This window comes from Protopterus annectens, chromosome 9.part0 (assembly GCF_019279795.1).
Source record: "Protopterus annectens isolate FY-2018-M chromosome 9.part0, PAN1.0, whole genome shotgun sequence".
NCBI classification, from domain to species: Eukaryota; Metazoa; Chordata; order Ceratodontiformes; family Protopteridae; genus Protopterus; species Protopterus annectens.
The window spans coordinates 71,116,263-71,140,876 of NC_056743.1; the positions used below are offsets into that span (position 1 = coordinate 71,116,263).

The 24,614-nt window shown below is 39.9% G+C and overlaps 1 protein-coding gene across 2 annotated transcripts in view; it reads right to left on the reverse strand.

Annotated features, from left to right (window-relative positions):
• The window catches only part of MAPK8IP1 (mitogen-activated protein kinase 8 interacting protein 1), a 1,153,940-nt gene that overhangs the window by 17,173 nt on the left and 1,112,153 nt on the right, over positions 1-24,614 (reverse strand). For both annotated transcript variants that reach the window (XM_044082569.1, XM_044082568.1), the window contains exons 10-11: positions 24,389-24,459; positions 23,075-23,173 (exon numbers count right to left, since the gene is read on the reverse strand). In XM_044082569.1, coding sequence (XP_043938504.1) covers positions 23,075-23,173; positions 24,389-24,459 — 170 coding nt within the window. The remainder of the gene's footprint in view (positions 1-23,074; positions 23,174-24,388; positions 24,460-24,614) is intronic.

The window sequence follows — 24,614 nt, forward strand, 5'->3', positions numbered from 1 at the left end:
TTACTAGTATTACCCCCAACTATTAACAGGAAGCATGTCCTGGCAGTGCATGCCAAGGCCAAAAATAAACCCTCATTGGGCCCTGACAATATCCTAGAATGCCTCTTAAATAGCTTGAAACATGATCCATCAGGACCACTTGAATAATTTTTCAACTATGGCCTCAAAACAGTCTTTGTGCCATGAGAATGGAGAACTGCAATGCATATTCTACTTCACAAAGGTGGATCATCAACTGACCTCAGAAACTACAGAACTGTTAATCTGACTAGTCTAATATGCAAATTATATGGCTAGATGACTATGGACAGAAAACAAATGGGATGTTCAAAAACTCAGTAGAGGCAGGACTTAGGTAAAAGTGCAGCTTTATTCATTAAATCCCCAGTCCAAAATGCTAGCCTTATTGGCTTTGCAGTTTAGAAAAAAAGCATAAAGTGCCTTAATAAGTTTTAAAAACAGCTTTCATTCCATACAGCCTGTCAAGGATACAGGCTGTCGTGTAACATAGGGATAGTCCAAAGCTGTGGCTCTTTCCCTGGCACAACCTAATCAAGCAATTCTGCAAAATATACTCCACAGGTAGGCCTGAGAGGTGTGTCTCACTCTTCACTTCCAGCTCTTTCTGCAGGTGCAGGTCTTCTTTCATGTGATTCTTCTTGCGAGAAACTAACTTCCTGAATTTAGCCCTGCAGGCTACTCATGTTTACACACCGCAGTAACTTGCTATTAACATCTTGTGATTTACCTAATTGCTGTAAGAGTATTCCCACACTCAGGACTGCAGTATACATTCTGAGTACACATTTACAGTGAGAGAGAGAATGAAAGAGAATTCATTGTTGAGGAAACTTACTGCCAGATTTTTAACTATATGGGGAAGTCTGTTTATAATTTGAAAGCTGGTTGAGTAATGTAGCTCTCATGTGTTTATAGGTTCACAGGATCATAGATCAAGTACTGGACAATCAGTCTGCATTGCAGACCATAACGGGCTTAGACTGTAACTCATATTCAAAGGTTCACAGCCTCAGGGTGGGCATTATAAGATAAACCAGGATAGAATTTGAGGCTACCCATTCAAATATCTATATTTACTTTGAAGGTGGCAAGGATGCTACACTGCATACTGTGTACTGTTAGTTTGTTCCAGAGGTACGAGATACATTGGGATATCACTTTATCAGGCCAATGTGTCTTCTTTATCTGTTGATGTATGGTTTAGCTCTTTTAACCAGTCTACCAGTCTGTCTTAATAGCTAAGATTTTTTGAGGCCAGTGTTTTTTTCCCAACAGGAATTTCTGCCGTTTCTCAAGTTAAAGGGCATTATATTCAATAACGAGTCTTATAAAATGCAAGTAAAGGGGAATGTAGACTTCTCAGGAAATAATAGGTTTGCTGGTCTGATGCTGGCTCCCTTAGCAGTGTGTTTTGGACACAGACTTACAGTCAGAACTGGATCTGCCATTGGTTTTAAGACTAGGCAAAAGCAGCAGCAAAATAACCTGCAAGAAATTATATTATAATGAAAATCACTGAAGCATTTCCATATAATTCAAGTTTTGCAACTCTCTTACTTTTGTAACAATGAATCATTGTAGGAAAAAATCATTATATCATTTCAAGTTGTTTCAGAATGCTTATTTTAGGCTAAAGAACCCAGGACTATAACATAAAAAGCGTCAGATCACTGATGCATAAAATGGTACAATGATTCCCCCTGCAGTGAGATGACTCGTGTCTTAGAATTTAATAGGCGACAAAAATGCATTCTGACATTGGTAGATACACACACAGATTAAAGTTTAATCAGTGTTACCATTGTCCCTAGATTTTTGATTTTGGCGTCTTTTTTTAATTTTTGGCCATTTATTCTATAATCATAATTGATATATGTTTTTTTTTGTATGTTTACTGACATTAAAGGTGGGGTTATTACTAATATATCCATTCATCCATCCTCATCCCCTTTTTTCCAATTTACACATGGGGTCAGAGTATCACTTCAACAGTGGCAATCATCTCGAGCCAAGGTTTACATCACTGGGTGCCTAGCCCTGCCACTGTAGTTCATCCGTATCACTGACATGCACATACACATTCTCACCTACAGCCAGTTTAGAGTGTCCAATCCACCTACTGCATGTCTTGGAATGTGGGAGGAAACCAGAGCACCTGGAGGAAACCCACATGACCACAGGGAGGACATGCAGACTCTGCACATAATGCACCCCAGCCGAGAATTGAACCAGAGAACCTCTTGCTGTGAGGCGGCAAAGCTATCCATTGCACCACTACTGCCATTATTAAAACACATGTATTTGTTATGGACCATTTTTGGGGGACATTGGCATCTTTTATTCAAGTAATTATGTACATAAATTTACATTAATGAAAATATGTGGTTATCCACAGCCCATTTCCCACATTTACATCAGAAAATGGAAGAAGTGATCCCACTGTGGAGCTCAGACAGACCTAACTGTTAACATTAATCCAGATGGACAAGTAGCCTAACACTGTGACTTAGCTACAAAGCTTTGTTAAACCATTTTTTTATTCATTGAAATTTGTAATGGTTGACAGCCCTCTCCGATACACACAATCACTCAGACATAAAATGGCACACACTCATGCACATACAAAAAAAATGGTCTTCTTAAGTTTCAGATCAAAAAAATTATCTAAAGTATAATAAAGCACATGTTTTATTAATGTTATCATGCTGTACATACCTCTGGTAACAAGTATCACAACTAGGGTGGGGGCAAAGGGTTTGGCTACCCCAGGTACAAGCTGATAAGGGGTCACAATTAGCACCTGCTATTTAGCCATTTAGGTGATTCATTTAAGAAAGGCAGTGGATATATATATATATATATATATATATATATATATATAGGTATTGATATATATCTACACAGGTGTGTGTGTGTGTGTGTGTGTGTGTGTGTGTGTGTGTGTGTGTGTGTGTGTGTGTGTGTGTGTATGTATATATATATATTCATTAGCAGTGACATAATATCTACTCCTAATATATAGTAGTTTTGTGTCATAGGAAATAAAGCTTATGGATATAGACAGCATTAGGGACCTACGAAATCCACAAACATGGGGGCCCCCAAATCTCTTGCTATTGCCAAGTGCCCCCAATAAGATATAATAGTACTGCAAGTGGGTTTCTGATTTACCCAGCTCCAGATGGAGCTGAGATTATTTTCTTACTGTTTTATTTAATACAGTAAAGAAGTTAAATCACTGAACAGCTGCAATCTATCAAGTCTGTTTCAGAGAAACAAGGACCTGATTTGCTGCAGCAGGCTTGCAGCACTTCTGCATCTATGGCAATGCCTTTAAGGAGGGATGTGCTACACGTTTGTTTTACCTTGTTTTTTTGGTATGTGTTTGAATGAGGAGTCAGGATCTGCATTTTCATTATTAGCAGTGACAGCAATGCGGAAAAGGTCAAATGCTCGATCGTTGTTCTGGTAGAGGCTTATTTCTTCTTTAGCCATATTTTTAAAGGCAGTTAGAAAAATGATCTGAAAACTGTCTTTTTTAGGACAATTCATATTGTCAATTTGACAATTAATTGACAATTCAAGTTATTTCACATAGCTATCAGGAATGGATCATCTAAAGGAGAAAATTAGCAGCAAAAGATAAGTTGTGTTCTTTTTTTTTTTTTGTGGAGGAGGGGGTTGCAAGGTTGCAGTCAGGTGTGCTGGCTGGAGAGGGAGGACATTCAGTTGTGTTTGTTGCGTAAAGGGAGACCTTGCAGTTAGGTCTGCTGACTGGGGGAGACAACATTTGCCATCTAACTGAGGAAAACTTCTTTGGAGTCTTCTTGGGGTATAAAAGTATCTATGCAAACACTTTCAGGCAAAAATCCTAAATCTTCTAGACTTTGTTGCACACTTGGGAGCCAAACATATGTCCACTCGTTGTTTCTTTTTGAATTGCATATCTAATCTTTCTTCTCAATTTCTTTATGACCTCTTTTGATTGGTTCCTATAGTTATCATGCAATATTTTATAAGGTCTTCTAATTATCCTTTTTTTTTTAACAACAGCTTCTGCTGTAAATACAGTTAAAAACTTACCCAGTGCAGTTTTTTGTCATTTAGTATTCATCTTTCCCTTTCACTTTGTCTATACTCTGGTATCAGTCCCTTATAGGGAAGGCAATCACTAGCCTGCAATCCAAATGTCTTCTTGGCCTCTTCCCCTCCTGCTACCTTTCCTTCTCTAATTATTTGCTCACAATACCTTGGTTCCTTTGCCAGCTTCCTCCAGTAAATTCCAGCCCCCTATTGTTCATTCTCTGTACTCTTGATTGCAGTCATCCCTATCAGTAGAATCTCCTTTCTCCATTCCTGTGTTGGCTTAGATCTTAGTATACTTTCTGATACATTATGCATAAGATAGTTGGTATGACTGTTATTGTTCTCCTTAGGGATCTGCACCCAAAGTCCATAATTTTTTACGCTAAGTGGTTCAGAGGTAAGCCAGGAGCACTGTCTGGTGATGTTACTAGCTTAGATTTGAACGTTAGACAAATTGAAGTGAAAGGAATCAAATTCTGTACCCTGGATATAGGAAGCAGCTGTCTACCAGCTCAAAGTTTCAGTCCTCTGTGTTAGCTGGCAGACTCATCCGGTCATTACTGGTTTTGTCCAAAAATTTTGTGCAAAAAAAGATGAGAGGTTTTAGGGAGAGGGGCAGTATAAACTTTGGGTAGCATCGGTTTTGTCTATATGATTTTTTTTTTGTTTTCTGAATGAGAGGAATACTTTGTATGCATTTCCTTTCTATGCAAGGGACATTAACATTTATGGTGTATGCAGAACTGTTTGGAGATCTATGTATTTCTCTATGTATGCTTTTTTATTACTGTGCATTAATGTTGCTTTCTGCTACTGCATATTGTTTGCTTTTTGGCTATTGCGTAACACTGTCCGTCTGATTTTTGGCTACTGCATATCACAGTTTGCTTTCTTGCTTGTGTATTTGTTTCTGGATACTGTTGCAATGTTTCTGTGAACCAAGTGGCTCTTGTGGACATTAATTTCATTTTTGGAGTAATAATTAGTGACTATATCATTGCTGGAACCTTCCTGTGTCCTGACAGAGTGCTCTTCAAATTATCTGGAGATATACAGAGCTGAGTATTTTTTTCTGGCACTTCAGAGTTGTGTACTGTTATTTTTGCTTCACTGTATAGTTTTTCAGATCTCTGCTGAAGGTGTTGGTTTTCCCTTACCCATCCTCCCTATTCCTGTGTTGTTGTTTAAATCTGGAGGCTTTTGCAGTTGCCCACCCCCACTGTAGATTTGATCTGGGACACTCCCTCCAGTCCCACCTCTTTACCTCATTCTATCTAATAGACTCTTTCTGCACTTGTTTTTAGTAATTTTTAATATAATTGCATTTTTTAAACTGTTTGGTCTAACATTGCTACATATTCAAGTATGCTAGCTTGCACTGCATTTGAATTGTTTTTACTGCTGTTTTAGCTACTTTTCTGTATGTATATATATATATATATATATATATATATACATATATATATATATATATATATATATATATATATATATACATATATATATATATATATATATATATATATATATATATATATATATATATACATACATATATATATATATATATATATATATATATATATACCTTTCCTGTAACTAGTGTAGTCCAGATTCAGATTTGCTGTATCCAGGACTGTATGTAAGCTTCTGAGTCCCCCCCAAACTTTCTGTGTTGGAGGGAAGCCTTCTAGCTTATCAGTAGGAGTGGTAAGCACTAGGTAACCTATCTACCACATAAGGAGTAGTTCTGGACCAGAAATTGTAGTTAATGGCCGTTTGGGCAATTTTTCCATCTCTCTCAACTTTCTGATTTAAAAGCCCACATTTGCACTTGTTTCCCCCCCTTTCCTGTAACTAGTTTAGTGCAGATACAGATTCTTAGTTTTAGCACTTGAATTTGCTTATTCGTGATCAGCACTTGTTCAGGACTTGTAAGCACTAAATAACGTACTAATTACTACAGCACTCAACCTTCCTCATTACCTAGAGGAAAACAGTTTTGGTACTTACTTTTCTCACTTGCTTAGAGAAAAACAGCTCTTGTACTCACTCCTCACTTATCTAGAGGAAAATAGTTTTTTATTCAGGCATGTGCAAGGGTCAGCTCCCAGTGTTCTCTCCTGTCTATCTGATGAATCTGGGCATCTTGAGGCAATGTAGAAATTGCCTCATGTACACAGACAACCCTCTCCTCCTACCACCCAACACTACAACCTGTGAGAGATGCACTTATCTAGCCAAACTGGAGGTAAAGCTCTCTCCAATCAAGACTGAACTTGACAGTCAAGAGGAGAAGATAAACACTTGCACCACACCACACTCATCACATAGTCTCACTAAATCTACACCACCAAAATCCACACATAGAAACACAAAAACATTCACGGAGGCTCTCAATAATAATAATCTGCTCAAGCAACAGAGACCTCCAAAGCAGAAATGCAAGCAACCTCCACCCCCCAACACAACCCAAATGACACATAGCCCGCAGACTCAGTGTGCCACTCAACCACAGCCAATAAGGCAAAACAACGTACCCAACACACTAGTCATAGGTGACTCTATAGTCAGGCACAATGATGTCCCACTCACCAGGCTAAACAAGGAGAAGGTTACTGTCAGCTTCCTGTCAGGTGCCAGGATCCACCACATAACCCATGCACTCAGGTCATGCCACAGCAAGTACAAATATGACTCTGTCATTGTCCATGTTGGTGTGAATGACTTGAGATGTACCTCCCTGGACTACATGAAAAGAGACATGGAAGAGCTCTCCGATCTTGTAGCCCAGGCAGGTATGACCCTAGCCCTGAGTAGCATTCTGCCATTACCCAGAATGATGCCGCAGTACAAGGACAAAATGACTGACTTCAACAATTGGCTAAGCTTCTGATGCCATTCTAAAGGGATCCAGTATCTGTCTGCCTGAGATGACATGGTCGACAGACCACGATGCTTTGCCAGAGATGACCTGCACCTGTCACCCCTGGGATTCCGTATCCTGGCTAAGGTTCTTGCTGCCTCTATAGTGTCTTTTTTTAGGCAAGATTCAAATGACAAATTCACCACCATAACAGGAACAGGCAAGCAAAAACTGAGGGTGATGCTACTCAATGCTAGAAGTCTAAATCTCAAAATGCACTCACTCGAGGCACTCCTTAAAATGGAGAACATCGATATCTGTGCAGTAATTGAGACCTTCTTTCAAGGCTCCAGAGAGCACCCCTGCACTACCAGGCTATAACCCATACCACACTTTTCGGCCATGTAACCTGTACCGGAACACCAAAGGCAGTGGTGTGTCCATATTCATTAAGGATATCCACATCTCCAGGCTAGTTGCTCAGCATAATGTAGCTGAGGTTATCCAAGTGCAACTAACTCTGGGCAAAACTGCAATCCAAACTGTAGCTTGCTACAGCTCAACCACCATGCCCCAGGATTCCCACTCCTCTTTTCTTGAGGTACTGGAAAATATTAGGGTTCAACCAAATAACCTAATAATGGGGAATTTCAACTACCCCACCATTAATTGGGAAAACTACTCATGTACCAACTCCTTTGCTCAATGCTTTCTGGAATTCATAAACTCCAATGCCCTGGATCAACTTATCCACACCCCCACCAGGGGCAACAATATTCTAGATCTAGTCATTACCTACATGAGTGATCGGTGTTCCACACCTGAAGTCAATACCTCATTGGTCCGATCTCACCATAAGCTAATTACCCTAGATATCCACATCCTGTCCCCACCCCCCATTAAGGAAATCATGGTAAAACATTTCTCCAAAGCCAACTTCATGCTTCTTAAGACAGAAGTGATAAACTTCATGACACCCATGCAGATGGACAATACAGTTATGACTACTGAATCCTACACAATTGCACTTTATAAGCACTTACATGAGTGTATGGATCATGCTATCCTCCAAAAAAAGGAAGCCAGTCTGGTGGTTCTCTGTCATAAACAAACTGTACAACAGAAGGAAGAGACTGTTGCAAAAGAGAGTAAAATCCCATGAGTGGAGGAGCTCCCTGGTCAGCCTCAGTAAGAAGCTGCGATCCCTAATAAAATCCTCCGAAGCTAGTTAAGAAAACAAAATTGCCACTAATTCTAAAGACAACCACAAAGCATTCTATAGCTATGTCAAGAATCTCAATCGCAACACTCAGATCTGCTCTGAGTTACAGCACAATGGCACTAAATATACAGACCCAACTGATATTTCCAACATCTTGGCAGATAGGTTCAGTGCTAACTTTACCCCCCTCTCACCCCCTAAAGAGCCCATCTTTATACCAGAAGAATGCAAAGTTCCTGTAATCATGGCTGCACAGGTAAAAACCACACTCTCCAAAGCCAAGAACACAGCATCCATGGGACCAGACAACATTGCAGGCTGCATTCTACATGAACTACAGAACGAACGGGCACCCCACCTAAGTACAATGTTCAGTCATAGCCTCACCTCAGGCTTTGTGCCTGCTGAATGGCGCACAGCGACGGTTATCCCACTCCACAAGGGGGGGAGCAACCACGGACCCCTGGAACTACCGCGCCATTAGCCTGACGAGCCTGGTCTGCAAGGCCATGGAATGTATCATCATGAAACTTATAAACAAAGACCTTGGTAATCTCCAAACACTGGACCCCATCCAGTTCGGGTTTGTAAAAGACAGATCATGTCTCCTACACCTGATACACCCGACTTCTTTGAAGCAGTCACCAAAGCTGTAGACAAGGGTAAGGTGGTTCACATAGCCTATCTAGATCTTGCCAAGGCTTTCGACACCATCCCCCACTCTGGAATTATAGATAAACTCACTAAACTATGTATAAATCCCTATGTCACAAGATGGGTTGCCAACTGGCTCACTGACAGAACCCACACTGTGAAAGTAGCAGACTCCAAATCCGACTTCAGACCAGTGATAAGTGGAGTACCACAAGGTTCAGTCCTGGGTCCTCTCCTGTTTGGTATCTACTTCTCTGAAGTACAGGCTAACACAGAAGGTCTTTGGCTAATGAAGTTCGCACATGACTGCAAACTAGGAGCCATAATCGAAACTCCTAACGATGTGGACATCCTACAAAAGGGCTTCACTGAGACAAATGCCTGGTGTCAAAGCCATGGCCTCAAGTTCAATGCCGAAAAGTGCATTGTCATCCCCTTTGGTAAAAAATCTGTACCCATGAACTACAACATAGGTGGTAGTATACTTAACACCGAAAGTGTGATAAGAGACCTTGGGACACAGGTGGACAGTAGTCTCTCCTTTGATAATCACATCACCACAGTAGTCAGGAATCCTTCTATGTGGCACACCTCATCACAAAAGATTTCTCATCCAGAAAAAAAGAGGTCATTGTTCCCCTCTACACATCACTCATTAGACCCATTATAGAGTACAACACCCCTTTTGGTTTGTACCTCACAAGACATCTACAACAACTGGAAAGGCCGCAGAAATACCTCACAAAGAGGATTACCGGCCTCAAACAGATGCCCTACGTAGACCACCTCAAAAAACTCCAGCTTTACTCCGTCACATATCACCTACTTAGAGGTGATCTCTGCCTAACATACAAAGCTATGCCAAACCCAGAGCTGTTGGACATGCTCTACTTAAAGAAATCCCAATCCCTCCGAGCTACACGCTCTAGGGACCTAAACCTTGTCACCACAATAAACAGAACATGCCGGAGGGATAGATTCCTGTCCCAGAGACTTCCCATACTCTGGAATAAACTACCTATCTATATCAAACAAAGCTCCTCATTAGCACTCTTCAAGAAAAATCTTGATGATTGGATGGGAAATAGGAAATGCACCCTGGGGGTCACCTCTGTGGCTCTGCTCGACAGTGGCACAGGAAAATAATTTTCTTTGCTGGCAAAAGCCAGGGTACCTTTTTGGCTGGGATTGTATAGGCCCCAGGGTTGATAGCCTAGTACCTACCTATGAACCTATGAACTTATAACTGGCTATGGTGTTAATTTGTGGATGACAATGAGCACTTTGTGTGTGTTTGTGTGTGTGTGTGTGTGTGTGTGTGTGTGTGTGTGTGTGTGTGTGTGTGTGTGTGTGTGTGTGTGTGTTTGTGCATGTGTGTTTTGGAGGTGGCGTAAGAATGTGAGCTTTTCCCTCTGGTGTGTGGCTGGTTATTGAGTTAGCTTTTATACGGCTCCTGTGTGACAACAATTCTCATTGTGTTGAAAATCAAACATCTGATATGCACAGTTAATATGGCTATAATTGGTTGGAATTCTGGCACTCTAGATTTAGTGTCCAAGCTCTGCTTGGAGAGGGAAGTGATATACTGTGTGCAAGTGGGGAGGGGATAATTGAATGTCACTTTCTTTGTAATGTGGTGGATATCCTGGTCTTTAATCTAGGTTTATCACACTCACTAAGGCATGCCTCCTCACTAATGATTTATAAATTGTAGTGTGTTTTTTTCTATCGGTTTGGTTCACTCCTCATATTTGCATCGACTGACTCTGTGATTTGTATGATTATTTGTGCATAAATAACTAATATAAAGCCCACTCACAGTCTTTATGTGATCCATAACTAATCTTAAAAAGAACTGTTCTTGTTCTTCCATGATTAAAGAGTCTAGTGCTGTTGTGTTTTGTAATGTCAGAGGTTGTGACACTCTCACAGTCATTAATCACAGTAATGTCTTATGTGCTGTACATTACACTGTCACTGAGTGCGTAATGTTGTAGAAACAGCACAGTACTATTGCAATGTGGTATCTCTCTCTTTTAAGAAATCCAACCATAAATTCTTATCATTGCTAAATGAAAAAGGGCAGCGATTGCCTATTGAGAGAGTCTGTGTTTTCAGTGTGCAGTTTTTGCACACTGATCACTTGCCAGAGTTGTTCTTCAGATTTCTGTCATCAGTTGGTCACTTTTCTTGTTGGCAGTGAGGTGCACCATGGATTGTATCTGCCTTGTTTGTGTGTGTCTGTGTGTGTGTGTGTGTGTGTGTGTGGGGGGGGTTCTCTGTTTTATGTGTGGGTCAGGAGGGCATGTCAGTCTTGTGAGTGTGTGTGTGTGTGTGTGTGTGTGTGTGTGTGTGTGTGTGTGTGTGTGTGTGTGTGTGTGTGTGTGTGTGCATCTGTGGGGCTGGCTACCTTAATGCAGTACAGAGGTTTGTTATAATGCAACAACACAGCTACTAAATGCCACTCTGTGTGACAAGGTCCATCTGGAACTGGCTACTTCTGTCTGATGCAATGCTGTGGTCATCAACTAATGGCACTGAAACTACAAGTCTGAGTGTGATATTCTGTATGTACTAACTTGGTATGCAATGGTCAATAAAAGGGTGCTGGGGGTGGGACCCAAACAGGCAAGTGAATATAGTAGCAACATATGACATAAGGAAGTCTGCATGGTAGGTGACCTCGACTTGAAAATTGCTGGAGGGGGGGGGGGGCTCAAAATGTTAGCAATGGCCCTGCTTTACAGATAAAAATCTCTTTTTTTCTTCAGCTTTAGAAAACCTGTTTTTTTTTTAATTGACTGTCCTCAACTTTGGATTGAAGGGGTGTTATTTTGGGTAATTTCCTGGTCATCATCTGATCTATCTATGGCTGTTTGGTGCTATCAGATAGAGTAGGCTAAGTAGAGCAGTGCAACTCTATACAATGTACCTCACTGGACTATATGGAGAGTGATGTGACAGAGCTCTCAGATTAAACCACAGGCAGGTATAAGCCTAGCCTTAAGCAGCAATCTACCTTCTCCAAGTATGATGCCATAATGCAAACAAAAACAGTCTAGAAATAAAACTCCACCCTAATTATGTTCCCATATTTAATAATGCTGAAATCACCCACAGTCAACTTGTAATCAACACCCCCCCAAAAAATATAAGCATTACTGGTATTTATATTCCAACTGGAAATAACAATCGAATAGCAGAAGATATCTTCCATTGGGATATTTCAAAATGTACATCAACAAGCCATAATAATGGGTCACCTACACATTGATTGGCAATCCTGTAATTCTGTAACTCCCCCTAAGCTCACTGAATCTGTTTGATCTCACACAACTCATCCAATCCATAACTAGAACTGATTAAAAAAGATCCAATCTGGACTGGATCCTAACTAATAAACCTACTGTCATAGACTCAACAGGAACACTTCCCAATAGTATTAGTGACCATCTGCCTACCCTTATACTTAGATAAAACCCTACTATTAACAAAACTACAATATATAGACAAGTAAGAAGCCTGTCCAACTTTAAAAAGGAGGATTTCATCTCCTAAGTGGAACATATTAAAAACCCTTCCCTTAGATGATGCTATCTCCTGCTTCAACAATGTCTTCTTAATCATCCGAAATGAAATGGTACCAATTTGCTGCAAGAGAGTAAAATCAATATCAGCATCATGACTGACAAAAGAAACAAGACATCTTCTTAACTGTAGAGACAACACATGGAAACAGTGATTGACAAATAAAACACAATAAATTAAATTCATAGTTTACAACACAGTCTATTCTCTCACTAATCAAACAGAATGCATACAGCACCACCCTTAACAATGCCAGCCAAACTTTGATAAAGACACTTTCACATTTAAAACTATCCAAGCCTCCACAATAAGAAAAATAAGAAAAATATTACTCAAATAAAAAACAACTGCCTTAGCAGCTGGTAATCTACCTGCCAAGTATTTAAAGCTAGCAGTAGATGTTGTGGCCTTCCCCAGCTCAGTCCTTATCAATAGATCAATAACAGAAAATCTAGTACCCAGCCTATGGAAACTTTCATAAATCATACCATTACACAAAAGTGGCACCTCTTTCAAAATCTCAAACTACTGTCCAATACCTATCCTATCTCCCTTATCCAAAATACTAGAAAAATATATTCATACCCAAATCATGGATTACCTAAGTAGCAATAACCTACCTGCCAAATCTCAGCATGGTTTCCAGCTTGGTCACAGTACCACCACCACCCTCATCAGTTTCTGCAACATAATCGACTTTAATAGGAATAAAGGGAACTTAGTAACATCACTATTTATAGATTTCTCTAAAGCCTTTGACACTGATTCCCATCAAAAACTATTGTCTGAACTCTCAAGTATGGGACTTAGCCATACAGCCCTGTCTTTGTGCCAAAGATACTTCAACAATAGACAACAAGCTGTAAAATGGAAACAAGACCTCTCTCCACCTCTCCCAGTTATACTAGGTGTACTACAAGCATCCATACTGGGATTTCTGCTATTCAACATATTCCCAAATAAACTCCATAATGCCACAAACTCAGCAACTACAGTGCAATATACAGATGACTCATCTCTCATCTGCTCAGCTCCATCCAACTCCAAACTCCAAGACCTCACCAAATTATCTTTCTCTGCATTAGAATCATGGTTAAATAATTCCCAGCTGCTCCACAACCCAAACAAAAAACAACCTAATGCTCTTTATTCCTAAAACTTTCATAGAACAGTCTTTTCATATCTTTTCATCCAACAACTCCAAAACAGAAACAGTAACCCAGACTAAACTACTATGTGCTCTAATCAATGATAAACTAAAATCTGACCAGCATCTTCTAAATGTCAATAAAAAAAAAACTCACATTAGACTAGGCTGCCTCTACAGAACCAAACCATACCTCCCTGATTTCACTTGACAATTCATACCCAAAACCTACCTACTCCCAGCCCTACTCTATGCATCACCAGTTCTTAGCAACTTGAAGGAAATGGATAAAATTAAACATGAGGCTTGTTACAGCAAAATTGCCAATTTGATTTCTAACTCATCACACAAATGCCATCACTATAAAGCTCTTAATTACAACGGCTAGAACTACTTCACTACTTGACACACACTCAACTAATCACTGCCCACAAGCTTATTTACACCCCAGATAAATGCCCTCCACTCCAAAATACCCTACAAAATTGCATGATCACCAGTGAACTATGATCTAGCAAAATATCCTTCTACTAGTTGTCTATCATCCATATATTCTTTAGGGCATTGGTCCTTAGCAACTATCTCAAATTTCTCCTATTACTATTCCCGTAAACCATCATGATACAGGTGTATGTATTTTCTGCCCACAGCCATACAATTTATCAAATACATACTGCAGAAAAGTTTCTACTACCTTCTGTACATGTGTACCTCAATTGCTTACACCGGATGTATAACTATATTCTGTTATGCCACGTTGCACTTTGTTCTGCTCTTTTTATTTGCTCAATAAAAAATATAACTAAGTTATTTCTAATATTTTATGAATAATGAAGGTAAATGAATGTAATCTTTTGGAACTTTTCTCCCTGGACCTCTACTGAAAACAGGTCTCTGCCCAGTCAGACTTTTCTCGATAAATACAAATAATAGCAATCTGCCCAATTTTTGCCAGTTTTCAGATGACTCCTCTTTCGATATGGCTCATCATATGACATAGTCTACATTTTTTTTTGTTTAAACCATCACATATCAGCTTTATGTGACAAACTGCTGCATGAAAAACAAGCTAGCTTTTTATGACAGTTAATAGACATTCTGCTAACTACATATTCAGTCACATCCTGCTGCAACTTTCATGTAATCATAACCATCACAGCTTCCTTATTGACAGTCATTTTGTATATCGTTAACAACAAATTCCACACATAAATCACTTAGAGCATCTGACAGCTCTTTCTGTAAAATAGAAGTGCTCCTCTGTTTTGCCCAGTGCTTTCATATATGCCAACATGTTTTCATGTCTAGTTTGAGTCTTGTTAAGGAATTAAAAGTATTATTCTGCTACTATTTCAGCTTTAGATGCTTCAGTAAAGTCTCTGCAGTCTCTGAAAGTGATATTTCATATGGTTTAGCCTGTGATATTAAACTGTGCAACAGTCTGTATGTATTGCTGCCCAATACATTAGTCAATACTGGAACTATTTACACTTCTTATTATATAAATGTTCTACTGTTTATACTTCTTAATATGTAAATGTCCTACTGTTTTCTATCCCGTTGCTTTTACTTCTACTGTCTGTACTTAGTACCTGACAATTTTTTTCTCTCCAGCCAAATTCCAAGTCATATTCGCTACTGTCTATATTCTGCATCTACCCCAGCTTCTCACAGCTTTTTTTTCTCTACCTCAACTAGCAAATATACACAATACTCACCTTTCCTCACCTACTCTCTCAGCTTTTAAATCATATCACCTCCTCTCTGCTTTCAACTCATATTTCCTATACCTCCTCCGTCTTATTCCTGTTACCCATAAATGAAAAATTGTAATTTGACATTTTGTACCTCAATGTGCTTGCCAGATTGCCTTGTATTAGCATATAATTAGTGAATGCAGATTTTCTCTACTATAGCTGCCTTTCAGTTATTGTACACCCACATTGTAATTTTAAGCTCTACATTTTTTTTTTGCTGTATGAAATTGCCTTAACTTGTAACTGGAGCTTTTCTCCCAAGGCCTTCACTGAAAAGGGGTTACCCCAGGCCATTTGGACTACCCCCATCACCAAAAGCAATAAATATATAATTAAATAAATTACTATTATTTTTAGCTATACAGTCCAATTCTACTCTGGCAACAGAATTTGCCCAACTGACCATGGAGCGTCAAAAGCATTCATATTTCAAACAGTAATATTAACAAAAATAAATAGTAACAAAATAAATCCATCTATCCATCCTCAACCCCTTTTCCCATTTTGCATAAAGGGTTGGGTTGTCACTTCTGCAGTGACATTCATCTCGAGCCAAGCTTTACACTGCCAGCTGGCTAGCCCTTCCATGGTAATTCATTCACACCACTCACTCGCACACAAACTTTCACATGCAGCCAATTTAGAGTGTCCAATCCACCTACTGCATGTCTTTGGAATGTGGGAGGAAACCCACGTGACTGCAGGGAGGACATGCAGACTCCACATGCAGGGAGGACATGCAGACTAAGAATCAAACCAGAGAATATTTCAAAAATGTTCTGTCATTTTAAAACTGCATTTACTGTTTAACCACATGCATTTCTTAATGTTTAATATAAAGTAAAATATATAGTATACTGACAGAAAAACAGTGCTTATGTGTTTATTTGGATGTACCAGAAGATAGAAATACATTTGGCCAATTTTTATTCAATTAAGTAGCCATAAATCACCTGAAATATTTCTAGACAAATTCAGATGCACTGATATATGTATGAAAAATACATAGCTCTGCATTTACAAATTTATTTAACAAAAATTATAACATTTACAAAGTGTTTATACAAATTAACTCTGCGGTAACATTGTTGCCTCACAGTAAGATGCTGTCCGGTTCGATTCTCAGCTAGAGCGTCTTCTGCGTGGAGACATGCGTGAATAGGCGTACCTTCGTTGAAGGTTGTGCATCAGAGCTGGGAACTCGGCACGTAAAAATCAACTACCAATCATTAGCGGACCGGAGTTCCGCTGTGGCGACCCCTAACCGGGAAAAGCCAAAAGACACAACAACAACTAAAATAAAACATATATTAAAATAATGGTAGCATTTATGTAACTGGAAAGAGATTTGATTAAGGACCTGTGAAATCCCTGTGCTAACCACAGAATATTATATCATATTTGTACAGCTACTAGAAAATGTTCTCCTATGCTGGTGAGCTAGTTCTGCTGACAACTTAGATGTTTGTAAAATATGGCTGCATGGAGAAGACGCTTATGCCATGTCATGTCATGCATGCAAATGGGGCCCTAGCCATTGATGATGGTTTGTTCTGGTTATGAGGAGCTGGTGTCATTGGATGCATATGTGGCATTATTGCACCACTGAATACCACACCTCAATGCCACACAGCACCCACTGGTGTCACTCATTGCACATGTGCAATTGCTGCACAAGTGAAAGACAAACCAGGATAGCCGGCTTTAGGCACCAGCGAACCCTGTGGTTGCTGGGGGCCCCCTGTTCCCAGGGGGGGCCCCAACAACAGCAAATTGTCTTATCCTGATATTTTGTAACATATCTGTCAAACCAACAAAAGCTACTACAGCATTCTTGAATACTTAAACCACGTGACATGGATAATAACTCTTATTTATATCTCCTTTAAAATTCAAATATATTCCTGGTTGTAGTAACAGTGTTTTGTCAAGTAACAGGCATCACTGACATAGTGCCCCTGGCTTAGTTAAATCCTGCTGTTGGACATGTTCTCCACTAAAACTAACTTCATATCCAGCTTTAGTCCCTGCTGTACCCGTGGCTGCAGGGGCCCCACTTAATCATCCTTGACTGTGTGCGGGCCCCACAAAAGCTGCTGCTGGTTGGGGAAAATGAGGAAGAAAAAATGTATTAATTTACTAATTATGCTCTTTAACCTGAACAGGGCTGTGATATGACCCTGTTAGGATGAAGCTGATAATGAACATGAGCAAGGTAAGCACTAAAGAGATCAGCAGCCCAGGGTGACTTATCCTGGTGCAAAATTTGGATTTAAGAAGAGCTGATACTTCCGATCATCAGGGATGGTTTTCTCTTTCAGGGAGTTTTATGAATAAAAGCAGAACACCAGATACTATAACTCTCAATTAATTTGCTTAAGAATTCAGTGCAATCTCAAAAATAATAAAATAATGGCTCAGAATCAGGACTACATTTTAAATAGTACTCTAATTTGCTCAAAAAGTTAATTGAATAACACCTTTTGCATCAACATGTATTTTTGGACAATAAGTGTAAAACTCTGATGTCTGGATTGATTGACTGTTTGTAAACTTGAATGATTTACCAGCAAATCAAACTTTTTACGAAGGAGAAAGCAAATGTATGAACAAAATCAGGGCAGGTCTGTGAAATCTGGGACAATGACAGGTATGGATTACTGCCCAATGAGGTAAATAAGTGACTTACCCCTGCTGGTGTTTGACCATAAGCTAATCACCCTTAACATCCACATCCCACCCCCACCCCCCAGTAAAGAAACCACCATAAAAACTTCTCCAAAGCCAACTTCATGCTACTCAAGTCAGAAGTGACAAACTTCATGACTCCCATGCAGACGGGAACTGAAAGTTCAACTGTTGAATCCTACACTAAGGCACTGTACGAGCACATCCACTCATGCATGAATCGTGCCATCCCAAATAGAACCAAAATGCTCTCATCCAAAAAAAGGAAGCCAATCTGGTGGTCCCCTGCCATAAACAAACTTTACAACAAAAGGAAGAAACTTTTGCAGAAAAGAGGAAAATCCCAGGATGCAAAACTCCCTTACTAGCCTCAGTAAGAAACTGAGATGCCTCATAAAATCCTCCAAAGCTAGTTATGAAAATAAAATTGCCAAAGATTCCAAAGACAACCACAAAGCATTCTATAACTATGTCAAGAATCTAAATGGCAATGCTCAGATCTGCTCTGAGCTAAAACAGAATGGCAATAAATATACTGATCCAAAGGATATTGCCAATATCCTGGCAGATCGATTCAGTGCCAACTTCACCCCCTCTCACCCCTAAATGGCCCATCTCAATACCGGAAGATTGCCAAATTCCAGTAATAACGGCCACACAGGTACAAAACGCACTCTCTAAAGCCAAGAATACAGCATCCATGGGACCAGATGACATCCCGGGCTGTGTACTACATGAACTACAATATGAACTGGCACCTCACCTAAGTGTCATGTTTAATCATAGCCTCACCTCAGGTTTCATGCCCACTGAGTGGCGCAGAGCTACAGTTATCCCAATCCACAAGGGGGATCCACCTTGGATCCCGGAAACTACTGTCCCATCAGTCTGACAAGCCTTATCTGCAAGGCCATGGAGTGTATTATCATGGAACTTATAAACAAAGACATTGGCAACCTTCAAACACTGGACCCCACCCAGTTTGGGTTTGTGAAGGGCCGATCTTGTCTCCTGAACCTGATTGACTTCTTTGAATCAGTCTCCAGAGCCATGGACAAGGGTAAGGTGGTCCACACAGCCTATCTAGACCTTGCCAAGGCCTTTGACACCATCCCCCACTCTGGAATCATAGATAAACTTACTAAGTTGGGTATTAATCCCTATGTCACCCAATGGGTTGCTAAATGGCTTACTGATAGAACCCACACTGTAAAAGTAGCCGACTCCAAATCCAGCTCCAGACAAGTGACAAGTGGAGTACCTCAGGGTTCAGTCCTAGGGCCGCTCTTGTTTGGCATCTACTTCTCTGAAGTACAGGTTAACACTAAGGGACTCTGGCTAACAAAGTTTGCAGATGACTGCAAACTGGGAGCCATTATTGAATCCCCAAATGATGTGGATACTCTACAAAAGGGCCTTAAAGAAACAGATGCTTGGTGCCAGTGCCATGGGCTCAAGCTCAATGCCAAGAAATGTATTGTTATCCCCTTTGGGAAAAAACATGTATCCATGAATTACCATATAGGTGGCAGTACACTAAACACAGAAAATGTGATAAGAGACTTAGGGACACAGGTGGACAGTGGTCTCACCTTCGATAACCACATCGCCACAACAGTCAGGAAATCCTTCTATGTGGCACACCTCATCACGAAGGGCTTTTCATCCAGAAAAAAGGAGGTCATTGTCCCACTGTACTCATCCCTCATTAGACCCATTATAGAATACAGCGCCCCATTTGGTATGTACCTCTGAAGACATCTGCAACAACTGGAAAGGCCTCAGAAATACCTCACTAAAAGAATCACAGGCCTAAAGCAGATGCCCTACGCTGACCGCCTTAAAAAACTCCAGCTATACTCTGTCGCATATCGTCTACTCAGAGGCGATCTCTGCTTAACATACAAGGCCATGTCAAACCCAGAGCTGTTGGACATGCTACACTTAAAGAAATCCCAATCCCTCAGAGCTACACGCTCCAGGGATCTAAACCTTGTCATCACAATAAACAAAACATGCTGGAGGGATAGGTTCCTGACCCAGAGACTCCCCAGACTCTGGAATAGATTGCCCATACATGTCAAGCAGAGTGCCTCTTTGGACCTCTTCAAGAGGAACCTTGATGATTGGATGGGAGAAAGGAAATTCACCCCAGGGATCACATCAGTCGCCCTGCTAGACAGGGGTCCAGGAAAGTAAATAATGTGGGAAGAAATAGCCAGGGAATTGTTATGGCTAGGCTTGTATAGGCCCTAGGGCTGATAGCCTAGTACCAACCTATGAACCTATGAACAATTGCTAGACAGAAGTTAACTGATCTGGTGTGGCAGTACCAGTGTTGCACAATGTATTGCTATTTGCTGAAATAAGTACAAAATGAGTGCTACTATGGCTTATTGTGTGTGTGTGTGTGTGTGTGTGTGTGTGTGTGTGTGTGTGTGTGTGTGTGTGTGTGTGTGTGTGTGTGTGTGTAAAAAATATCAGTGATTTTTAGTTGTGCACACACCTAATAATGTCAGGACACAGACATTATTCTTCTGGGTATCAGTAAAAAATGCACCTAACAAGTAATTATATATCAAAAGTAAGACAAAAAATATATCACAGAACATTCAGGTTACTTAGATTTTCTTAGAGTCTGGTGATCCTTACTCACCAGACTGTATAAATGTGTACTGGGGGCTCCCTTAATCATCCTTGACTCTGTGAGGACCCCCACAAAAGCTATTGCTGGTTGAAGAGAAATGAGGACAAAAAAGTTTCAAGTTTCAATTTTCTGATTGAGCTGTTTAACCTGAACAATGCTGAGATATAAACCTTTTAGGATAAAGCTATGTCTCTGGTTTCAACCGCACCCATTCTAAAACCAGCCCTGCTCAAATGTGTGTGTACAGAAAGCTGCTGTAGGTTATGGAGGGCTGGGGATTGTGTGGTTACTACAACTTTAATTTTCATCACATTCAAACCTTAGAGGTGTGCACATGAAGTCATTATAGCTTATGTTTGAGCTGAGGACAGTGTGGTCATTGTTTATTTACTTTTCTCACAGACCTCAAAGGTGTAAAAAGAAGGTTACTATAGCTTTTGTAGAGGTGGTGTACTACCTAGGAGCAACAAATTAGAATATATAACTAAAATTATTTTCACAATCACACATCAGGCACATATACATGTGACTGACTTTGAGGGATAGGGGTGATGAAGCACGCTATGTAAACTTATATCAGTAGTCACTTGAAATATATGGCTAAGGCAATTTAAATATCTCCTTTCATCCCAGTCTAACATCAGAGGGATGCATAAACAGTGACTGTCTTCTGTGAGGGGGTTAGGGAGGCAGGCAGTATTCCCAGATAAGACCTCTGTATTCCCACAACTGGCTTGTTAGTTTATTGTGAGTTACTATTTTGTCAACTTTGAACATTAAACCTTGGGCACAACTTATGTCTTCCTTAAAAGAAAAAAATAAGACTGAAATTCTTTTCTTTTTCATGATTTTTGTTTAGGCCACCATTGGAGTAAAATGCTGAGAAAATGCTCAAAAATGCATCCCGGGGCACATATATAACACTACAGCTTTGGGGGCATCAGCTTAATTGAGTTATTTCCTAAATGGTTATTACTGAGCTGTCTTGGTCAGCAAAGGTGTGCTGAAAGGATACAAGTAAAACTAAAGCTGAACAGCTGTTCAAGCCATTATTGGATGAAAAGGTTGTGTAAAAAGAAAAAAAAAGAAAATGCACTTCAACGCATGTAGAACGTTATGGCTTCCTGAAAAAGCTGGGAGCAAGACAAAATGTGAGAAAAGGAAGAAAAAAGTAATGTGCATGGTATGGGGACCCCAAAACGGGGGGGGGGGGTCAGAGGAGAGGACTGGAGGGTGTGGGGGGTGTTGAAACAGTAGGCCTAGTCATCACTTCATTTAAGTCCAGACCTTTACATACAGTTGTTGTAATATATCATTGTTGCAACTAAATGCCAATAACTGTAAGTGTCCCTTTGTTAGACAGGTCAACAAAGTATGGTATATAGGCCTGGTGTAATGTAGGAGGTTGTAGCTACAGGTCTATCTGTGTGTACTACTCCTAAAGGTTTGCAGCACAAACTAAAAGGTTTCTTAAGAGGTGTGACTTTGACAGGATGATACTTGTACCGGAAGTGCCTAGGGGTCCCCAACTTGACACCGGCCCTGGCTACAGAGCACTCATCTGAGGGAGATGGAGGTCACTGGAGTGAACCTCAAAAAGGAAGTCACCTGCAAAAATAGATAACAGTGACTTCCCATTTATTAAGCCAAGTAGTGACTACACTTTTTGTTCACCCCTCCATGGGATGTAAGGGCAACTTCAACAAATAGATGCATTTGCTTACATAAACAATAACATTGTTGGAGCAGTGTCAGACTATTAAGGGGCATGAAAATTGCACAGGGGTTTTGCTAACCCCATATGCCTGCCAGTTTATGAAATAAAAGAACCAGTAAAGGCTACAAACAAATAAAAGGGTGGGGGGATGTTAGAATGGTTAAGGTGTTTACCTTACAGACACAAAGTGCAGGGTTTGATTCTCACATGGGGTAATTGGCTAGGCTTAAAATGGCCCACAAGGGCAATTAGCCTAGTATTAATCTATGTACCTATAAAGAGTGTGGTACATTTTAAAATGGGTTGGGAGTGTGGCCTAATGGTTAAGGTGTTTGCCTTACAAACACAAGGTGCAGGGTTCAAGTCAAGTTCACAAGGGATAGGCTTAAAATGGCTCATAAGGGCAGTTAGCTTAGTACTAATCTATGAACCTATGAGCCTATTATATCCCAGCCATACTGTACCTTAGTGTTAGGATTTATTTAGCTAACCTAATCCATGAAATAATCTTACAGGCCATGTCTTTCTGATTGCGAGTATGTAATATAATCTATACTAAGACCTAATATCATTTTACAAGATCATTGGATCTGTATGTGGCAGTCTGGAATGCCACATAGTTTCAGGAGCTTGGCACAATAAATGACAACACATGCATGACACAGAATAAGTATTCCTTACCCTACTGCTTCTGCTACTGGTTTGGTTGACTCTTCAGAAACAAAAACGTGACAAGCAAATCGGTGGTCAGCAGGATGTTTTGTGATAAACCCAAAATATCTGTGAGAAGACAAAAAACACGTTAATATAAATTTGAGCAAATTTGGATTCTGTTGTCATTGCAGTTTTCCCCCTCATAAGAGACTGCTCTACACGGTGGAGGTATACTGTTAAAATTCTGTTTTCATCACTTAGCCTGCCAGTCTCTTGAAAACTCCACAATCATTTCCTATTGTGTGGCATGCAGAGCTCCACTGCACTCTAGTACTTGAGCAGAGGCTACAAGACCATCATCGATTAAAGACAACGCATGAAGAACAGTGCTTGGGGGTGGGTGGGGGGCACAGTCCTAGAGAAACATGAGATTCTATCTAAATAAAACAGACAGGAAAAACAAGTCCATGTGGTGTCAGGACTCAAACGTTAAAGTGTTGTGAGAACCACAGAGAACAAGGTAGTATTAGAAATCAAATGTTCCCTTGGTAATAAAAGACAATAACTCCAGACCCTGACGATAAGGTTAGTGCCCCCAAGGCCTCCAGCTTTCTTTTTTTCCTCTACTGTGTACATGCACAGTGCCTGCAGCCTTTCTTCATATTCTGCCATCATCTTCCTCACCACATTAGTAGCCCTATCTGCCCATTTCCACCAGCTTGATGTCTGTTTTAAGTATATATTTGGGAAGCAATTCACATATATAAATAACATTCAATGGGCACTATAAAAGTCAAAATGAATAAACTGAATTCATAAAACAGAAAGCATCATCCTAGCTAACAATTTCAAATGATAACCTGAAGTACAATGTCTATATGTTATGGTGTGGTTATGAAAAAGGTAACTTGCTAAAAGGATTTGCTCAACACACAAAATATTCAATAGTAATAATTTGATACATCCTTCAAAATAATGAAATTGGATTTCAGCCCCTCTGTGAGAGCCTACTATTTACCTATATATGTGTAATTATATTCACTAAGTTTATTCCCTCTATTTTCCTGTTAGTCAAAATTTTCTAATTACAAGAAACTGGCTAATGGCATTGCTGAGAATGAATGGTATAGGAAGAATAAAGGGATAAAAGAAGACCAAGAAAAAAAAAACAGGAAAGAATGGAGAAATGGAAGGGATGGGAATGAGAAAGGCAGAAGGAATGGACTGAGTGAAGAAAGCAAAGTTAAGAAAGGAAGAAGAAAGGATAGGAGGGAGGAAAAAACAAGGGCTAGAGAGAAAAGATGAAAGGAGGGGGGAAGAACATGTATAAAACTGTCTTACTTGTTGTTTCTTGGATGATATCCACAAAAGGAGACATTCTTTAACTGGAAAAAGTGACTGCATGTATTGTCCTACACAAACGAAAAGAATAGATTAATAAAGGGAATGCTTTCTATTGGAGTTATTCTTATATATTATGCTAAAGATTTAAACACCCTAATGTTGTTATAACTTTAACACAAACTCCAAACTTCTTCGCAAGAAACAGCACTGGAAAAAAAGAAAG